This window comes from Pelodiscus sinensis, chromosome 3, assembly GCF_049634645.1.
Source record: "Pelodiscus sinensis isolate JC-2024 chromosome 3, ASM4963464v1, whole genome shotgun sequence".
NCBI classification, from domain to species: Eukaryota; Metazoa; Chordata; order Testudines; family Trionychidae; genus Pelodiscus; species Pelodiscus sinensis.
In genome coordinates, this window is record NC_134713.1 from 101,069,976 (window position 1) to 101,089,881 (window position 19,906).

General features: G+C 40.5%; 1 protein-coding gene across 8 annotated transcripts in view; it reads left to right on the plus strand.

Annotated features, from left to right (window-relative positions):
• ADGRG6 (adhesion G protein-coupled receptor G6) overlaps positions 1–18,986 on the plus strand; it is a 163,882-nt gene extending 144,896 nt beyond the window's left edge. For 7 of the 8 annotated variants that reach the window (XM_075924316.1, XM_075924318.1, XM_075924317.1 and 4 more), the window contains 3 exons: positions 3,500–3,601; positions 7,136–7,288; positions 15,608–18,986. In XM_075924316.1, the coding sequence (XP_075780431.1) occupies positions 3,500–3,601; positions 7,136–7,288; positions 15,608–15,786 (434 nt within the window). In that variant the 3' untranslated portion in view covers positions 15,787–18,986. Of the gene's footprint in view, positions 1–3,499; positions 3,602–7,135; positions 7,289–11,998; positions 12,046–15,607 lie in introns of all 8 variants that reach the window. The other variant, XM_014580188.3, reaches the window with a different exon arrangement.
• The last annotated feature ends 920 nt before the right edge of the window (positions 18,987–19,906 follow it).

Sequence of the window (19,906 nt, forward strand, 5' to 3'; positions counted from 1 at the left end):
TTCAGCATCCAAAAGTTACTGTTTTACATAAAGCAAGACAATTAGAAATACCATCATTTCATTTGTAAGGCCTTTACAAGCTCAGTAATTAGGATTTTAATTGTTTTCTGTACTTTCTGAATTTTAGTTCCCACAATTTTTGTCATCTATCAAATAATTTACAAACAACATTTTTCATTATTCAACCAAGATAGCAAAGCAAGAAGGTTTCAGTCCTCACTGACCTTAGTTTGGGCAAGGCAGAGATCCAGGTCCATACCCAATTGTACATGCCAAAGTGTACCAATGCCTAAGTACTGAGATCTTTGCTAGCAGTGATTATTTTTATGATTCAGAAGGCTGTTTTACAAGCCCCACGCTGTCTTGTTCCACCTTCTTAAACTCAGTAGGCATGAGCATACCAAGTGAAGTATGATTAGGATAAGTTAGAACCACCAGAGAATGCTAGTTAAGCATTTAGGCCCACAATAGACCTCACTTAAGTTATTTTTCAGATGTAATCATTTAGGAATCTGGCATTCAAATTTTGCCCTTGGGTTCAGCTTAGACTCTGCCTCAGTTAATGGGAATGAAGCTAGCACATGCCAAGTCAGAGAGAAATGGAAGATTCCACAACTAACGCTTATCCATGAAGGGCCAGGATAATGTTATAATTCCTATTTCTGCTTTCAAAATTAGCACTGGAGTATGTCTCTGGAACTATTACAGTTGTACCGTTAAACCCAAATTACGAGCTTCTTAGCAACACTAGTAACACAGGACTGTATTCCAAAAAATGGAAACTGTAGTTCTGCACACACACAAAAATTCTACTTACAAATGTGTGCACCTTCATTTGTGGGCACATTTACACCAATTGTATGCACAAACCAGGTAACAGCCTGCAGAAATGGCTAGCTAGGCACCTACATAGTAGTTTACAAATGTGTTTTCCTCATTTACATACTCGTTTTCTGTAAATATTTGTGCAAATATTGATTTTTGTTAGTGCAGAGATTTCCAGTCTCCAGTATTTAAAACACTGGCCCTGTGGATCAGGGAGTAACAAGTGGGGTTCCGCTGAGGTCTGTTTTGGGAATGGTTCTGTTCAATATTTTCATCAACAATTTAGATGATGGCATAGAAAGTAGGATTATTAAATTTGCAGATGATACCAAGCTGGAAGGAGTTGCAAGTACTTTGGAGGGTAGGGTTAAAATTCAAAATGATCCAGACACACTAGAAAAATGGTCTGAAGTAAATAGGATGAATTTTAATAAGGACAAATGCAAAGTACTCCACTTAGGAAGGAACAATCCGTTTCACACATACAGAATGGGACGTGATTATCTAGGAAGGAGTACTGCTGAAAGGGATTTAGGGGTCATAGTGGAACACAAGCAAAACATTAGTCAACAGTGTGATGCAGTTGCAAAAAAAGCAAACATGATTCTGGGATGCATTAACAGGGGTGTTGTGAGCAAGACATGAGAAGTCATTCTTCCACTCTACTCTGCATTGATTAGGCCTCAGTTGGAGTATTGTGTCCAGTTCTGGGCACCACATTTCAAGAAAGATGTGGTGAAACTAGAGAAGGTTCAGAGAAGAGCAACAAAAATGATTAAAGGTCTAGAAAACATGACCTATGAGGGAAGACTGAAAGAACTGGGCTTGTTTAGTTTAGAAAGGAGAAGACTGAAAGGGGGCATAATAGCAGTTTTCAAGTATCTAAAAGGGTGTTACAAGGAGGACAGATAAAATTTGTTCTACTTGGCCTCTGAAGATAGGACAAGAAGCAATGGGCTTAAATTGCAGCAAGGAAGGTTCAGGTTAGATGTTAGGAAAAACTTCCTGACTGTCAGGGTGGTTAAACACTGGAATAAATTGCCTAGGGAGGTAGTGGAATCTCCAACACAGGAGATACAGGCAGTCCCCGAGTTACGCGGATCCGACTTACGTCGGATCCGCAGTTACGAACGGGGCACTTCCTCTCCCTGGTCTCGAGCAGACCAGGGAGAGGAAGCAAAGCGGCGGGGGAACGCGCGGCCAGCTGACAGCCCAGACGCGTCTGGGCTGTCAGCTGGCCGCGCGTTCTGCCGCTCTGCTCTGCTCTGCTCTGCTCCGCTCCGCTCTGCTCTGCTCCCCCTCCCCCTGGTCTGCAGACCAGGGGGAGGGGGAGCAGAGCGGAGCACGCGGCCAGCTGACAGCCCAGATGCGTCTGGGCTGTCAGCTGGCCGCGCGTTCTGCCGCTCTGCTGTGCTCCGCTCTGCTCCCCCTCCCCCTGATCTGCAGGGGGGGGGGAGCAGAGCGGAGCACGCGGCCAGCTGACAGCCCAGATGCGTCTGGGCTGTCAGCTGGCCGCGCGTTCTGCCGCTCTGCTCTGCTCCGCTCTGCTCCCCCTCCCCCTGGTCTGCAAACCATGGGGGGGGGAGCAGAGCGGAGCACGCGGCCAGCTGACAGCCCAGACGCGTCTGGGCTGTCAGCTGGCCGCGCGTTCCGCCGCTCTGCTCTACTCTGCTCCCCCTCCCCCTGGTCTGCAGACCTGGGGGACGGGGAGCAGAGCAGAGCAAAGCCGTGGAGCCCGAGGGCAGCAGGATAGCCACGGCGCGTCTGGGCTGTCCCGCTGCCCGCGTGTTCCGCCGCTTTGCTCCGGACGCCTGTGGTACAGCAGCTGGGGCGCTGCCGGTTGGTCCCGTAGCGCCGCTCTGGGTGCCACTGGACCAACCCAGCAGCACCCCAGCTGCTCTGCCTCAGGTGTCCCCTAGTCAGCAGCTGCTGAAAATGACCAGTGGCTGACTACAGGAAGCCCCTGCCCCGGGCTTCCTGGAATCAGCCGCTGATCAGTTTCAGCAGCAGCTGACTTGGGGATGCCTGGGGTTCTTAAGTTGAATCTGTATGTAAGTCAGAACTGGCGTCCAGATTCAGCCACTGTTGAAACTGATCAGTTTCAGCAGCGGCTGAATCTGGACGCCAGTTCCGACTTACATACAGATTCAACTTAAGAACAAACCTACAGTCCCTATCTTGTACGTAACCCGGGGACTGCCTGTATTTAAGAGTGGGTTGGATAGACATCTATCAGAGATGATCTAGATTGTGCTTGGTCCTGCTGTGAGGGCAGGGGACTGGACTTTATGATCTCTCGAGGTCCCTTCCAGTTCTAGTATTCTATGGTTCTATGATTCTATGATCTGGAACACTAGGAGTTAAACAAGAAAAATATTCCTCAGAGTAGAATATTGGCCATACTTGGCTTTAGAGGGTTCTTGATCTTGCAGTGTTTATGAGCACAAAATGTTGATTCAAGTCAATGATAGTCATGGCTGTGCAACATCTAGAGCATGGGTAAGCACTCAATGATTCAAGCACCTTATACATTACAGTGATGCATTTTGATAAGAAGTACCAGTTCATAGTGGTTTTCAGAGTATTTACAATATTTTTCCCTTAAAATACGATATTACTTAAGATTTTATACAAATACACTTCTGAAGTATCAATTTGTTTTCATTGTTCCCAGGTTTATTTATATTTATATTCCACTGTGCTATGAAAGAAAATGTGCAGAAACAATGGAGGCGACATCTCTGCTGCGGCAGATTCCGATTGGCAGACAACTCAGGTAAAAAAAAGTCATGGTTCCATTTTGAGTTGCAAAGTAAACTAGAAAAAGCCAGGTCTACCCTTAGAGTTTTTGTATTTAACGCAATTTAAGCCACAGATGTGGAAAAAGTAAGGAACATGATTATTAACAGCTCATGACTGTAATAATGATTGCCTAGGGACTTTTGAGAGAGCTCTCCATAAAAAAGTATCCAGTCCTCACTTTAAGATTTCCAGTGAAGCCATCTGGTAAATTTTGTAATGCTGTAAGAATAGCTTTGGAAGTTCCTTTTGTTTGACAGCAACAGCGATTCAGTGTTTAAATAAGGATTCAAGGGGTCAAATCCTTGCTTCTTTTCCTCTATGTATGATGGGCTTGTGCCAGTCAGCCTGTAGACTAGCGGACCAATGTGGAAAAGATCATGGAGTTACTTCATGAGTGACCTAAGGTGAACTGCTGAGGCAGATACCTTTGAACCCTTCCTCCTTCTGGGTGTTCTGTGTGCATCTAAGCTTTTCCCACAGTGTTCTAGACATAGAAAGAACAGTAGCCAAAAGAAATTTACCAAGGGCAGAAGGCAGGCAGCATCAGCATACCCAGAAATTGAAGTATCTTCCTGCAAATAGGATCTCAAAGTGGCAGGGAATGTGAAGTCCCCATGTGGGAACATGCTGCTACTGCTACTCCCCATAGCAAACAACTATTGCTCTGGGCCTTCTGCAGGCACAAAAGCCACTTCTAAATGTGTTGATAATATTGGCCCAACTCCTGGGCTGGTGTAAATCTGTCACTCCGCTGAAGTCACATTAATATGTGATATTTTAATATCCTCTCAAAATATTATTTTTCCATTTAAACCATAATTCCACTGTCTGCTGCAACTCACTTCAAATCTTTAGATCAATGTGGATCCATATAATACTTACTCACAAACCAGGGATCAGAGCCTGAATTGGTGTAAATTGGCATTTTGTGTGACTGCATAGCTACAGGCAGCTGAAAGAGTAAAACCATTTTGTCCTAATTACTTTAAGCCAGCAGGTGAGGAATTCTCACTGTGAGCTGTGATGCATCTTGTCATTTGATATTAAGAAATCCTAATTCATGAAATCTGACAAGCACAAGCTAAGAAAGATACATTAATTCTTGTCAGGCATCCAGATTATTTCATGCGTTCAGTTTCCAACATGTATGCTGTAACTCATGAACTGTCAACTGCAGATGAATCAAATTACTTCCAGATTTTCATTGTTCTTGGAGGGATTTAGGGGAGGATAACAATAAAAGTTTGAAGCATTCAAACTCTTAAGTGATAGTACTTTATGTGATATAATTACTTCTTATACTTACCAATTCCCACTGCTGGCTGGTTTAGCAGGGAGGGTCAACCTGACCTCATTAGCAACTAGAAGAGTAGAGTATAAATCAAATAGGATTTTAAAACATACTCAGATTAGAATGAATCTTAAAATATAATCTGATAAAAAAATCTTCATATTGTCTTGGTTAACACAAAAATAGTAAAATTCATCCTCCTGCAACGAGTCAAGATAAAATCCCACTGCTTACATAAAATCCTGCTGTTTGGGCCCCTCTGAATGTGGATTAATTTTCTTCCAGAAAAATAAATTAGAATACAGGTTGAACCTCTCTAATTCAGAAACATCCATTTCTGGAATGATTTTAGTTAGCTGGATTCCACTTTTCATGGGTGTGGCCAAGTTTCCTGTGGTCACATAAAGTGTGTTTATAGCCACCGGTCCTAGCTCTCAGTGTTCTGTGCTATTATATAGCTTTAATTTACCTCTAAATGTCTTCTATCAGCCCAGTAAGCAGGGGAAGTGTTGGTAATGTTGCTAATATTGATCTCCCATGGTCCAGAAAATACCTTGTTTGGAACCGGTCAGGTCCCAAGGGTGCCAAACTAGAGAGGTTCGACCTGTAGTAAGAACAACAAAGGAAACTGAAAAGAAATTAGCTATTAGCTATTAAATTTACTCCTGCATGTACTAATTTTGAAACATACATTATGAGGTTTGGAGTGTCAATATTCTAACAACATTTAAGTATAAAGTAACTTTTTGTCCTACTATGGGGAAGGAGGACTGAGGGAATGATTGTTTGTTTCAGTTGTGAGAAAAGCTTAGTTTGATATAGATGCAGATTAGATCATGTAAAGTTATTCCATTGATATTTATATTAGTATTAGTATTAATTATATCAATGTGTTAGGAGCGGTACACATATATAAGAAGCCAGGGTCCAAATTAAGCAGTACAAAGCAGCCTTAGATTTAACAGATCCAGAACCCCTTATGATTCCTCTTTAGGAATCCACAGTAAGTAGCCACAGTAAGAACTCTCACGTATCCCGTCTCTTAGATTCCTCAGCCAGACCCCTTGCTGCTGGAATGTCTCCTTTGGGCTTTATGTAACCAGGTGTAAATTTGAATTCAGCCATCCAGTTCCAGAATTGCAAGAGTGCAAAGATAGCTAAAAGTCCCTTGGTTCTTCCTGCTCCATTCTTGTACTCTTGATTGGCCTGCCCCGCATTCCTTGCCCTACAGAATTCAGATTTTAATATTTTAAATTATGGAGGCTGTTAGTTTTTTATGCTTTCTCATCATAAAAAAGAAGAGTAGAGATCTGATTCTTCATTCCTTGTGCACCCAAAACTGGCACTGTGAGCCCTGAATTCCTTAGGCCAGGTCTACACTAATGGGGAAGGTCAAATCAAGATACACAACTCAATGATGTACCTTGTTTTGAGTTTTCCCACCATCCCCACAGTGGGAAGCCAATGAGAGCAAATGCTCCTGTCGGCTTCCTTTACTCCTCGCAGAAGCAGGCATACTGGATGTCGATGGGGGCACCCTCTGAGTTTGATTTATCATGTCTTAACTAGACTCACTAAATCAAATTCCAGAAGACTGATTGCAGCAGAGTTAATCTTCCGTTTAGTGAAGACCTGGTCTTACTGGGGTTTATGGGCAGTACCAGAATACAAACAAATTAATACTGGTTATTGATTTTATAAGAAGACATTCGTTAATGCCATTTTGATTGCCCTAGCAACAGAGGCATCAATTCTGTGTGTGCTTCAGGGCTGGAGTACCCAAGGAAAAAAATAGTTGATGCTCAGCATCTACCAGCAGCCCTCCCATGAGTTCCTCCCTCTCTTTCTAGCACCTCCCTCCCACTAGCAGGCCCTACTGATCAACTCCTCCACCTCTCTCCCAGTGCTTCTCACCTGCAGTATTCTGCTGTTCAGCAGCATGGAGGAGGCACTGTGGGAGGAGCCAAGAAGGCAGAGCGCGCTCAGAGGAGGGTGTGAAAATATCAACTACTGTTCTTTAATGTCATCCTTTATAATAAAATAAGCATCTTGAAATAGTTCTACTTTCTAAAGAACAAACAAATGCTAGCAGACAAGAACCAGAGCAGATCACTTTATAAAAACTGCTTCTGATGTTTGGAAATTAAATAATTGAGAGGAGCAGGAGTTTAGTGCTGATAGAAATGAATGGTTTAAGAGATGCCTATTCGTTTTCAGACTGGAGCAAGACAGCAACTAATATTATAAAGAAAAGCTCAGACAATCTTGGGAAATCCTTGTCCTCCAGTTCTATTGGTTCCAACTCAACCTACTTGACATCCAAATCTAAATCCACTTCAAATACATACTTCAAAAGAAACAGCCATACAGGTGGGTCATTTCTAGAACACTTAAAAGATTTTTGTGTTATGATGCTTCAAATTGTGAATGTTTATCTTGGCACAACAGGCGTGCCAGTGACTTGCATTACCTTCATGTTTCAAATACATTGCTGAGTTGAGGTGAAATGAGCATTTAAAAAAATGTTAGGTTAGTAAGGTCTGTCATGAAGTGATATACACCAACCGAGGTAAATATCTAATCTGTGACTTTTATTGTGATATACAAAGTATATTTAATAAAAATAGTACTTAGCTCTTATATAGCCTGTTTTACAGAAACTGAAGCACAGAGAGGTGATGCAGAGTTCAAGAAATAACTAAATAAATTCATGAAGGTTAGGCCCATCAGTGGCTATTAGCCAGGATGGCTAGGAATGGTGTCCCTAGCCTCTGTCAGAGGCTGGAAATGGGTGATGGGAGAATGTCTGCTTGAACATTCCCTGTTCTGTTCACCCCCTCTGGGGCATCTGGCATTGGCCACTGTCAGAAGACGGGACACTGGGCTATATGGACCTTTGGTCTGACCCAGTATGGCCCTTCTTAGGTTCTTATGTATCCAACTTCCCCGCAGTAACACAGCAGGCTAGGAGGAACCTTCTGAGTTCCACACCAGTCTGCTGTCCACTGGACCAAACTGCCTTTGTTTAACTGTACTACATTTACAGAAAAAGAGACAAATGGAAGTTATTTGGAGATTTGATTGTACTGTGTTAACAGACTATACACTGTTTTCCCCTTGTACAAACAGCACATAGCTATTCTGATGTCATGTCATAAAAGGGACCAGCTATATTTTTCTATTCCATTCACACAAACTAATCATGTACGTATGCTAGGAACATTTTAATGATAGCCAAATAATGGAACAACAATGACCTGAAAGCTCATGTGCTTATATTTGTTTGGGATTAGGTGTCAAAGAAGCCTGTAAAGCAAAGTGATTTTTCTATTGAACTTTTTGTTAACCAATGCCTCCATGGAGAGCTTTCTGCATAAGATAAATGTTATCAAGAAATATTCTTCTAAAATGTAGAGGAAATCAATGTGCACATATGTTTAACTCAATCTGTTAAAAGGAGATCTGTTTTCTTCAAAAACAATCTGTTAGATTTGCTCATTTAAATTATCTGCTTTATGAATAATTTCACAAATACAGCTAGGCTGCGTCTAGACTGGCATGATTTTGTGGAAATACTTTTAACAGAAAAGTTTTTCCGTTTAAAGTATTTCCGCAAAAGCGCATCTAGATTGGCACGGATGCTTTTGCACAAAAAGTGCTTTTTGTGCATCGCCATTTTAGCCATCGGGGCTTTTTTGCACAAAACAGTTCTTCCCTGTCTACACTGGCCCTCTTGCACAAGAGGGCTTTTTCCCGAGCGGGAGCGTGAAAGTATTTGCACAAGAGGCACTGATTTTGTACATTACAAAGTCAGTACTCTTGCGCAAATTCAAGCAGCCAGTATAGACAGCTGGCAAGTTTTTGCGCAAAAGCAGTCTAGATGCACCCATAGGGTTTAAAAGAACTGAGTAGGAGGAAACTTCAGACTTTTTATAAAACTAAAAACACTACACAGATTCTTAAAATAGGTCCCATTTCTGATATTCCATTCTCGTTTCATGTATAGACCTCCTAGGATACATCTACACTGCACCCTTACTTCAAAATAAGTTACACAATTTGTATCACGCAATTGCGTAGTTTATTTCAAGATAATTTCAAAATAGCTTATTTTGAAATTTGATGCTGTATACACAGTGCCAAATTTCATAATAAAGCACTATCCTGACAAGTCCCTTAACTCTCATGCATCAAATGTATACAAAGTCCTATTTTCCTGGACACTGTGGAAACAAACAGAAATTCTCTTGATCAGAAATCACCAGGCACTTTTCCAGTGAACTGACTCCCAGAAGCCCTGTCCCTCAATTGCCTCTCAAGATCCCACTCACTCACTACAGGTTTTCTGTTGGCTTTTTTGCCTCTAACATCCCGAGTCTGCAGAACCAAATTCCTAGTATCTGTGACTACCACTGGCAAACTCATTAGCTCTCACTGTTTAGCACTGACCAGCCAATGCAGCCCACCACACTGGCCCATTTACTCCTATGGTTCTAGCTGTCTTTATCATATAAAAGGGGTTTCCTCTCCGTAGTATTCGGTTTATTTCAGTAAACGCACGTCTACACTGCACACTTATTTCAAAATAAGCTATTCTGGAATAGATATTCCACAATAGCTTATTTCAAAATAGCACGTCTACACTGCAGGGAAGCCTCAAAATTAGACCAAGGCAGGCTTCCCTAATGTATATGTGCTATCTCGATTTAGAACCCTAGAAGGCACTCGTAAGACATAACTTAGAATGGCTCTGCTGAGGGGTTATTTTGAAATAGCAGCAGTGGAGCATTACTCCTCGTAGAATGAAGTTTACAGGTTTTGGAATAAGCTATGTGTTATTTTGAAATTATTTTAAAATAATGGAATGGCATTGTTATTTCAAAATAACGCTAGTTATAGTGTAGATGCACCCTTAGTGTACTGCTATTATGATACTACTGCAATGCCCACTCTACAGATAGTAACTGGTCACATTCTTTAGTTCCCTGCTGTTCATACTATACAATGTCAAATTTTAAATGTTAGAATCACGTACATCTCTTTCTGATTCAACCTATAACATGATCTCAGTTCAGTGTGTGGTACTGTTGACAGTACCCATTTATGATAACGACAACTGAGAAGTTAGAGTCCTATATTGCAGTTTTATATCGACACTTCTCTTTTTTGTTTGATCATAGCAAGCCTGTGTTTAAAGATAAAAACATACTTAACATGAAATACATGCTTAAATGCTTTGCTAACTTAGGACCTTTGTAGAATGTTAGTAATTAGAGCATGCCTGTTCATGTGTTTTTGCTACTCTTTATGCTGCTGCAGCGCAATCTCAAAAGAAAATGAATTAATGCATTAATAAGAGAAAAAAATCCCAGATAATAAAATTTAAGTAGAAAGAAGGAAACAAATATAAAAAACACCAAACAAGTGTTTATATCTTCAAATAAATTAAGTGGCTTTCCCTTTGGATAATGATCAGGCTAGATACTAGATATTTTTTAACCATAGGAAAAATTCTTCTCTTGGAAACTTATCGTAGATCAAGACTCAATATTCTGCTCTTCTACATATGCATGTCACCCACTAACAGTAGTCAGAGTCACTGCATGAGAAGTTTTAAAATGAACTGAGAATGTTGCCCACTTAAGGGAACATTTCTATAGGACGATTTATTATTCAAGCTAGTTTCTTATGCCCAAGTAACTAATTTTGTGTTTTAATTGTGAATTAATTATATTAGTCATAGAGTTTTATGTACTTTGCCAGAGGAACCTGGGTTGCAAGGCCTTGATAGTACAAAAATTCTCTTAAAACCAGAGTAATGGTAGCACAAACATGCCACTACCATTATTTCAACAGGTCCAAGGAATGAGGTGATTCACTGCATATCATGGGCAGCCTCCACTGGATAATAAAAAAGCTGGAACTTAAAATAACATCTCTCTTAATTGAAACCCTTGGTAGTGCTATTACAATATGCCCTTTTGATTTAAACTCCTCCAAGGCACAGCTGTACTGTGCATACCTCATATTGCAATTGCACCTCCATCACTCACACCCATGAATCAAGCCCTGAGGGCCCAAGAATCCTCACTCTGGAAAACACTTAAGCATATGCTTAAAGCTAAGCAAAGGTATGCCTACACTGCCACCCTAGTTCAAACTAGGGTGGCTAAAGTAGGCATTCGAAGTTGCAAATGAAGCCCGGGATTTAAATATCCCAGGCTTCATTTGCATCTTGCCGGGCGCCGCCATTTTTAAATCCTCCTTAGTGCGGACTCCGTGCCCGCGGCTACACGCAGCACGGAGTAGGTAGTTCGAATTAGGCTCTCTAATTTGAACTACCGTTACTCCTCATGGAACGAGGTGTACCCGTAGTTCGAATTAGAGAGCCTAATTCAAACTACCTACTCCGTGCCGCGTGTAGCCGCAGGCAAGGAGTCCGCACTAAGGGGGATTTAAAATGGCGGCGCCTAGCAAGATGCAAATGAAGCCCGGGATATTTAAATCCCGGGCTTCATTTGCAACTTCGAATGCCTACATTAGCCACCCTAGTTCAAACTAGGGTGGCAGTGTAGACATACCCCAAGTGATTAAGTGCTTCCTGGAGTGGGGATGCATTTAATTATGAGCTTCATAATTATGACTTCTAAATTGGGTCATCTATAGTAATATAATCATTTACTGGACATTATAGAGGCACCAAAATATTCTACATTATTTTTAATGTTATAGTGATTTACTTTTTCCTTGACCATTTTTAGTACACATTTTATTTCATTTTCTTTTCTCCCTGTGACATTCTATAGTTATTTTACGTGGTTCCAGGGTTTGGGGTTTTTTTTCGTTCAGACATCTACGTTTCTTTCTAACAAGTTTTCCTGACATGAAAAAAAAAATTCAGTAGCTAGTTTTGATCTATTTGGTCCTGATTTTTGCCCATCTAATTGACTCAAATTGTATTTTGGTGACTTTGTAACCATTTTTAGTATTTAGTGTGATAGATGTGTGACTTGGTAGCTGTTGTTATAGTGGTTGTTGATCCCTGGAATTGACCCAGACATTCATATGTTTATGGTATAGATAATGTCTTCTAAGAGCATTTCCTCATCAGTGGTGGAACATTCCAGGTAAAGTGTGCATCATTTTTGTTGAATGCATGATTTCAACAGGGTGGAGGGCCATCATTTGCATGAAGTCCTAATCGACACAAAAAGGACTATAGCTAATCAGAAATACTGCTTATTCTTCACTATTCATATTCTTGTGTTATTGATGCTAATTGGCTGTAATTCAAAGGGCAAGTGTGCTTCAAATTCTGACAGTCTATACTCTGCATGGAGCATGAGGTATCTGAAAGATTACCCTTCTAGAAAACGTACGGTGTCACAGCACTGATGTTCACTATGTGATGCCTGATAAAGAAATATTAACATTAATTAAAAACAAAGGTGTGCATTTGAACGAAAAAAGACAAAAAAGCATCTTACTGTCAAAAGTGAGGATGTGATGAATTGCTAGATATATATATCTACATTTCTAGAAGGAATACTTGTATAAAAGGTTATGCTCTAAGAGATTATAAATTTATTTGGGCCTATAGCTATTATAGAATTCAGTCTCCTAGCCATATCCTTCAATTATATCAAAATTAAAAGAAACCATTTTCATGAGTTTTCAGAATCCCATGGCACAACTGATATGGGACTGACAGAAAGCAGTCACATAAACTAATGAAAGATCATATGTGCTGAAATATTGATATTGAAATATTGACACAGATATTGATGGCCAAACTTACATTTACTTCAGTGAGGCCAAGATTTCATCCAGTGCCATAAATCCATAACCCAATCCAAATCCAGTTGAACTCAACTGAAAGACTCTCTCTGACTCCAGAGAGATTTGGAGAGGTGTAGACAGTAAAAAATATTTTGGGACATAAGAGTTGGGTTTAATGATGTAGGAATGTATATGACCACTTTGAAGGTTTCCTAGGACACAGAATTCATTTAAAATTCCTTTTAAACAAAATAGAGAAACAAAATGTAAAATCATTGGCTAGTGACTAAATAAAATTGAAGAACACACAGTACCCAGCCTTTTTCAGTATTATGAGGATTCATTTGCTATAATTCATTAGCCATTGTCTCATTGCTTTAAAGATATATAATTCTTAAACTGCCTGTTCCTTTGTTCATAATGAAACTCTTTTGATTTCCTCTATGCAATCCATTTCTCTTTCATGTGCAATTCAAGCATTATTTCATACTGTAAGTTTTCTCCTGAGAACTATTGCTTGGTAAATCATTAAATCATTTTAGAAACCTACTAGGAGGCAGTGCCCCCAGCTTGATATGCTCGCCATCCCCCTGTCTCTGGGGGTAGGCAGCCCCGGCTCTCCCCCCCAGCCGCCGGGGAGGGCCAGGCTGAGGTGTGGTAGCCCCAGCCTGCCCTCCCCACACCAGCCACTGGGTGAAGGCCAGGCCAGCTCTGGAATTTCCCCCCTCCCCCTTCCGCCATTGGCCAGGGTGGGGCTGGGTCAATCCCAGCTTTCCCTCCCTGCCCTGCAACCTGTATTTTAATTTTATCCCCATGCCTCCATACCTGCACTTACCATCCTCCCTAACCTCTCCCCATCCCAGCCTGTCCATGGAGCCTAGCGTGCAGAGCAGCCACTCTGGAGACCTGGGGAAGCAGCCAGTGTACAAGACCTGCCCAGCTTGCAGTGGGCCTGGGAGAGCATGCCTGTGCCCAAGCCACACAGAGCCATGCCGCGAGGCAGGTGTGTGGGCCAGGCAGGCTCGGGGCAGGGCCCAGAGGCAGGTGGATGTTGATCCAGGGGTACGCAGAGATGAAGATCCTAGGAGAGTGTGTTGGCCCGGGTGACCAGCACACCCGGGAGCCGCTCGCTCAAGAGGAGACCTGCAGCATGGCACCCAAGCGCAGTGGTTGGGCCATGCAGAGCAAAGCTGTGCAGCAGATGTGTGGGCTGGGCAGGCTGGGGACGGGGCCCAGAGGCAGGTGGATGCTGCTCTAGGGAGCATGTGGGGGATGGAACCTCCACCCATCCGTCCCGTCCCCCCGCCTCATTTCACGAAGCGGTCACATGGTCAGGGCTCCTATGGACTCAGAGTGATGTGATGATGTCACTCTGTCACTCTTACATCCCACAGGAAAAGGTTTTTTTATATAGAAAGAGATATGTTCATTTTGTTTTCTTTGGTAAGTAGTACGTTTCTCTTATTCCATATTTTAATGAGACATTCCAATATAGCAAAATACATTGATTTTACCTTTTACAGAAGGATTATCTGAAAGTGACTGTTCTATAAACTGTATCAAGCTGTTTAGCTGAAGTGCCAGTAGAGGAGAGCATGGCTCTGTGGAATCATTCGTTTTGATATCAAACTTTGTGTTGTGTCATAGCAGAGTTGGATTAGAGATTCTGCTTCCAAGTTAGAAGAGATAACAATGCAAACTAAAAAGGGAGGGATTGGGTTGCTCACTACATGAGCTCTCCCTACTGGTCAGATTCAGAACAGCAGTGCTCCTTAGCTACACAAGTGGATGCTTGTTCTCCAAACCACACGGGAGACAATTAGCGAAGAAGGCTGCAGGTCTGTAGGTAGTAGTTGTGAAGTTACTGAAAGCTCTCTCTGAGTCAGGTTTAGTTGGTATTAGATGAAATGGAGAAAGATGCTTCATGCAACAGAAGCAAAATATTTTCTCCTTAAAGCTGAGTACTCATATGTACCTGGTCACATGGGCAAAATGCAGCTATCGGGACATCAAAGATTTTATACAATCTCTTTTTGACTGTCGTTGCAAACCAGCTTGAGTATATGGTGATAATATATGGTGTGGTCATGAAGCATAACTGACATGAAACACACGGGGTTGTCATTTTTTGACTATGAAAGGAAGCAATAAAGAGTGAATTCTTTTTCTGTCCTGCTTCATGCCTAGTTTAGAGCACGTGAAGCATGAAAACTTGAGTTTTCCACATCCATTTAATGTCATGAACCACTAACATTGCTACTCAGCTTACCTTGTTTTCTCCATATCCTGGGAAGTCAAACTGATGCAATTGTAAGAACCAGGACAGTTTTAAAATCTGTTCATCTACTTTTATTTGTAGTCATCTTTTGCTGTTTACTGTGATGTTTTGTATTATTTGATAACTGTTTAATCTTTATGATTCATGCTATTACATGTTTTTCACCAGTATTTTTCAAATATTTCATGATTTGATTTAGATCAAATGTTGCCAAAGCAATTCTTACATCACCCCTGTGCTGTTATATTGTAATACCCAGACAGCCTTTTAAATTTGAGAGTTCTGTATTTTCAGTATCCAAGCTGATATATCAAGGCACAATAGAATCCACTCAGAGCATAAGAAAGAGGGCTTAGAGGGGACTAGATTCAGGAAAGGGCTGAGGAAGAGGTGAGGATTCCAGATATGTAGGTCAGCATATGTAGAATTTAGTCTATTGTACATAACTGAAAAGAACATAAAAGATGTAATATCAAGTTATTTAGTGGCTGGATTAAAATAACCAGCAGGAAAATATAATTGAAAAATAAATTATTGGAAATAATGTAGAGGGGGGTTGAATGCAGGTGACATCTGGTAAATATTGAGCTTGTTTTCAAAGCCCTAATTTGCTTTTCCTTTCCCCTTCTTAGACAATATTTTTGTTGACAAGCCCTCATCAAAATTTGCCCGAGTGGATGGAGAGCAGACACCTATCATCCCGGCCCATCAGGCTATTGACAAGGTCAAGGGATACTGCAGTGCTTATTCAGACAACTTCTATAAAAACATCATGATGTCAGACACATTCAGCCACAGCACAAAGTTCTGACTGGGGTTCTGAACTTCCCCTAACCAAAGACAGATAACATGCAGCCTGGGGATTCTGAACAATGGAGGACTTGGAGACTGGAAGAATTATATCACCAGATTTAATCACTTTCCCCAATATATATTGTTGTTCTATTAACAGCTTTTTCTCAAGGACAGGCTCCGGCCCCCCACTCCTCCCATTAGAGAGTCAGTCATTTTCCCACACGTGGTATTGACACTGACATTTTCCTAGCATGAAATAACGACTGTTTTCAAACATCAACTGGATGTCAGCCAACAGGATACCCGGACACATAATTTAGGTGTAATCCTGTATATATAGATATAGATATATATTTGCAAGACTGAAGACGCTCCAGAAGCCCATCTCTCAATAATATGAGATCTGAATGAGAATGAGATTTGAGTCTTCTTAGAGAGAAAACAGGGGAAGTGTCCCACAGTACATGCAAGCACTTGGACGTAGCTTTCTTAGTCAGTCTCTTCCTGCAAAATGTGGAATTTCCTTACCGTATTTGTTAATCTCTTGCTGTTTAGGTGTCCATTGCTAATGATGTTTTCCACAGGTGAGGAAAGCCCTAACTCTAGTGTCAAAGAATCATTTCATCAAAATAACTAAGTAAATCTCCAGGGCTAACCACACAAAGAAAATTAGATCCAAATCTTGCATATAGAAGCTAGTCTATAAACTCTGGGCCACATTGTATCCAAGTGCACAGAAAAGCATTTATCACATATGTATGCACTGGGAATTGCTTGTGATTAGGGCCACTGAGAACCCTCCTGCAATTTTAAGGCCATGTTTGAGAGTGTGGTTTCAGTTGGTGCAGCATCAGTAAATAAGGTAATTCCAGACTTTACACAAAGTCACGTGTTTCAATATTCATTGATGTGCAAAAAGGAAACACCTTCCACTGTAACTACTACACTGGGACTATGTCTAGACTGCAGGCTTCTTTTGGAAGAAGCTTTTCCTGAAGAGATCTTCTGAAAAAACTTCTTCCGAAAAAGAGTGTCTACACAGCAAAAGTGCATTGAAAAAGCGATCTGCTTTTTCGAAAGATAGCATCCATTCAGTGTGGATGCTATCTCTCATTTAAGCTGTGATTACTATGGCTGGAGTGGCCACCAGGGCACCTGCCCTTTTTCCTCTTTCCTCTTCTTGCAAAAGAACTCCCTCTTCCCCATCCATGCATGCCTTTTTCTGAAAGAGCTCTTTCAGAAAAACACTTCTTCCTCATAGAAAGCGGTTTATCAATTTCAGAAAAACCCTTCTGTTCTTTTTCAATTTTTTTTTCGAAAGAATTTGATTGCGGTGTGGACATAAGTGAAGTTTTTTTTTTTAAATGTCCATTTTTCTGAAAAAACTCTGCAGTGTAGACATGCCCTGGTATGTGGGTTCTCATGCTGATTGCTCATGTAGGTCATGTGAAATAGCAAAGCATTACAAAGGACCCCACACTTTGTAAATCGTATAGTGCTATAAGTTTATCAGTTACAATTCATCGCAGATCCCTTGTAAATTCACGTTAGCTCACCCATTTCCTATCTTGTGGCATATTGCATGTACAGAGCACTTCTGCCACTTGACATTGCAATTTATGAAGGCTCTAAAGATCATAGTATACTACATAATAGCATTCAGCAGCTACATGTGCACCTTGCAGCATCCATATCTTCAAGCATTCCCCTTCACCAGCTGATTAAACTAAATATAGTTTTGTACTGTTTGTGGTGCTATGACCAAGCACCATAAACAGAGTTCTGTATTGCTGTGCTATGTACACAACTGAATTTAGTGTTAAGTGAGTGTAGAAGACAAAGAACTTTTCCAAGTCATGACACCATATGGCCATTTCTAAAAATATGTCAGAAGTGCACAACTGTTCTTGAAAATATGTAGAAACCCACTCCAGATTGTGAAACACCTGTAAATGCACATTTCATTTAACATGTCAGTAATAGAGCTGGCCAGATAATGGGATTTTCCATGAAAATTTCAAAAGAAATGAGAAGCACATTTCACAAAAGGCCATTTTTCATCAAATTACTTGTATCTAAAAATTTCAGTCAGGTTTATTCATTGCACTTCTATAAACCACTGATCTGATGTCATGAAGCTATTGATTCTCAGTTAAAAAACACATATATGTTCAGTAATGGGGTACTTAGATTTGAACCTTTCTGCATTAATTTTTTCCATTCATTTACAAAGACCATTTTATTCTGTGCCCAAACCACTGGAATATTTCCCCTAAATATGAACATGAAGGGGAGAAGTATATTTTGATCACATTCAGTCCTGAAACACTGTTGTGAAGTAAAGTTCTTACAAATAACCTGACCAAACTTTCTTTATGTTAGAGCAAAATCCTTATATGACTGCATAAACCAAATTCATCCCTACTGACTTCAAATGTAATTATGCTAGGGATGACTTTGGTTAAGTACTTTTATCAAGGGAAAGAATTTAGGGAAATCTTATGTATGAGCATTTAGAGAACTTCTATATTATCATCTCTCTCCCCTCTCTCCTACCGCCTAGCTGCAGTAGATAGTAGGTCAGATAGTAACTTACTGTGAGATTTCTACCTGTCTAGGATGTTCTATAGTGAAGAGAAGGAAAAGAAAATAGTTCTGGAAATTGAGGAACTAATGGAACACAATAATTAATAAAATATGAAGACTAAAAGAAGTTTCCTGACTGAAGCCTAGCTGTAACCTAACCAACAGCTTAATGTACAATCGCCTCTATTTTTGCTAAATTAAGAATTTGCTCTTTTTTTACTACCATGTAGTAGTCCTTAACTATGACAAATGTTCTTGAATGCTCACATTTTCAGTTTAAACCCTTTACTTTGTTGTTGACATAAAATAACCTCCTTTGTATATATATATTTATTTATGAGGTTAAATATGTCAACATATATTTTAGCTCCATAACCTCTGTCCTTGTTATTTTAAGCTTCTGATTCATCATAGGAGAAGAGGGAAATCTTTCATACTTTTTTCAATCACCTTGTGAAGTAGTTTACTGTAGTTTTATCTTTACCAATATGAGGGAAAAGGACAGTGTAATTGGTAATATTAGTGGAAGTTAATGTAACTGATTTAAAGATGGACTAAGCTGGAAAAATATTTTTCAAATAAATATTCATGTTATTAGTGTTACAAAGAATTAAAATATTTTAATAATCACTTTTTTCTTTCTTGCAGTTCGGTGGGAAAACATTATTTGGTGGAATGTTGGAAAATAAGCTGTTGCTTATTAAGTATGTGCACTGAGGTTTGCTTAGCCAAAACTCTGGGATTAAATCCAGCTCAGCAGGGAATGTATTTTGCAGAATTCAGTTTTTCTTGTTGCGATTAATTCAGTGCCAAATCTAATGAATGATTTAAGAGTTATAGAGGGTCATTCATTTAGCAGCAACCCCGTTATGTTGACACACTGAAAGGGGCACAAAAGCAGAAATAATATATTGTATGGTGTTATGGTATCTTCACAAGATTACACACAGATTATTTTAAACTCTGATTTACACCAATCATATCCATTTGTTTCTAGAATTTGGTTCTGAAGTATAATGTCAGCATCTGAGCAGAGTTTAAATTGGACCTCATAATGTAAAGGCTATGTCTACACTGGCATGATCTTGCGCAAAAACTCTTTAGCGTAAGAGTTCTTGCGTTAAAGTAGTTGCGCAAAAGAGCGTCTACACTGGCATGTGCTTTTGTGCAAGAGATGTGCTTTTGCGCAAGTGCATCCTTGCCAGTGTAGACGCTTTCTTGCGCAAGAAAGCTCTGACAGCCATTTCAACCATAGGGCTTTCTTGCGCAAGAAATTCATGTTGCCTGTCTACACTGACCTCTTGCGCGAGAATAGTTGCGTAAAAGGGCTTATTCCTGAGCGGGAGTGTCAGAGGTCTGGTGCAAGAAGCCCTGATTTCATACATTAGAACGTCAGTTTACTTGCACAAGAACATGCAGCCAGTGTAGATAGGCAGCAAGTTTTTGCGCAAGAGCGGCTGCTTTTGCGCAAGATCGCACCAGTGTAGACACAGCCTAATATTTTGACCAATCACTGCTAAAATGTCTTAAATCATGTGTCTTAACCAAAA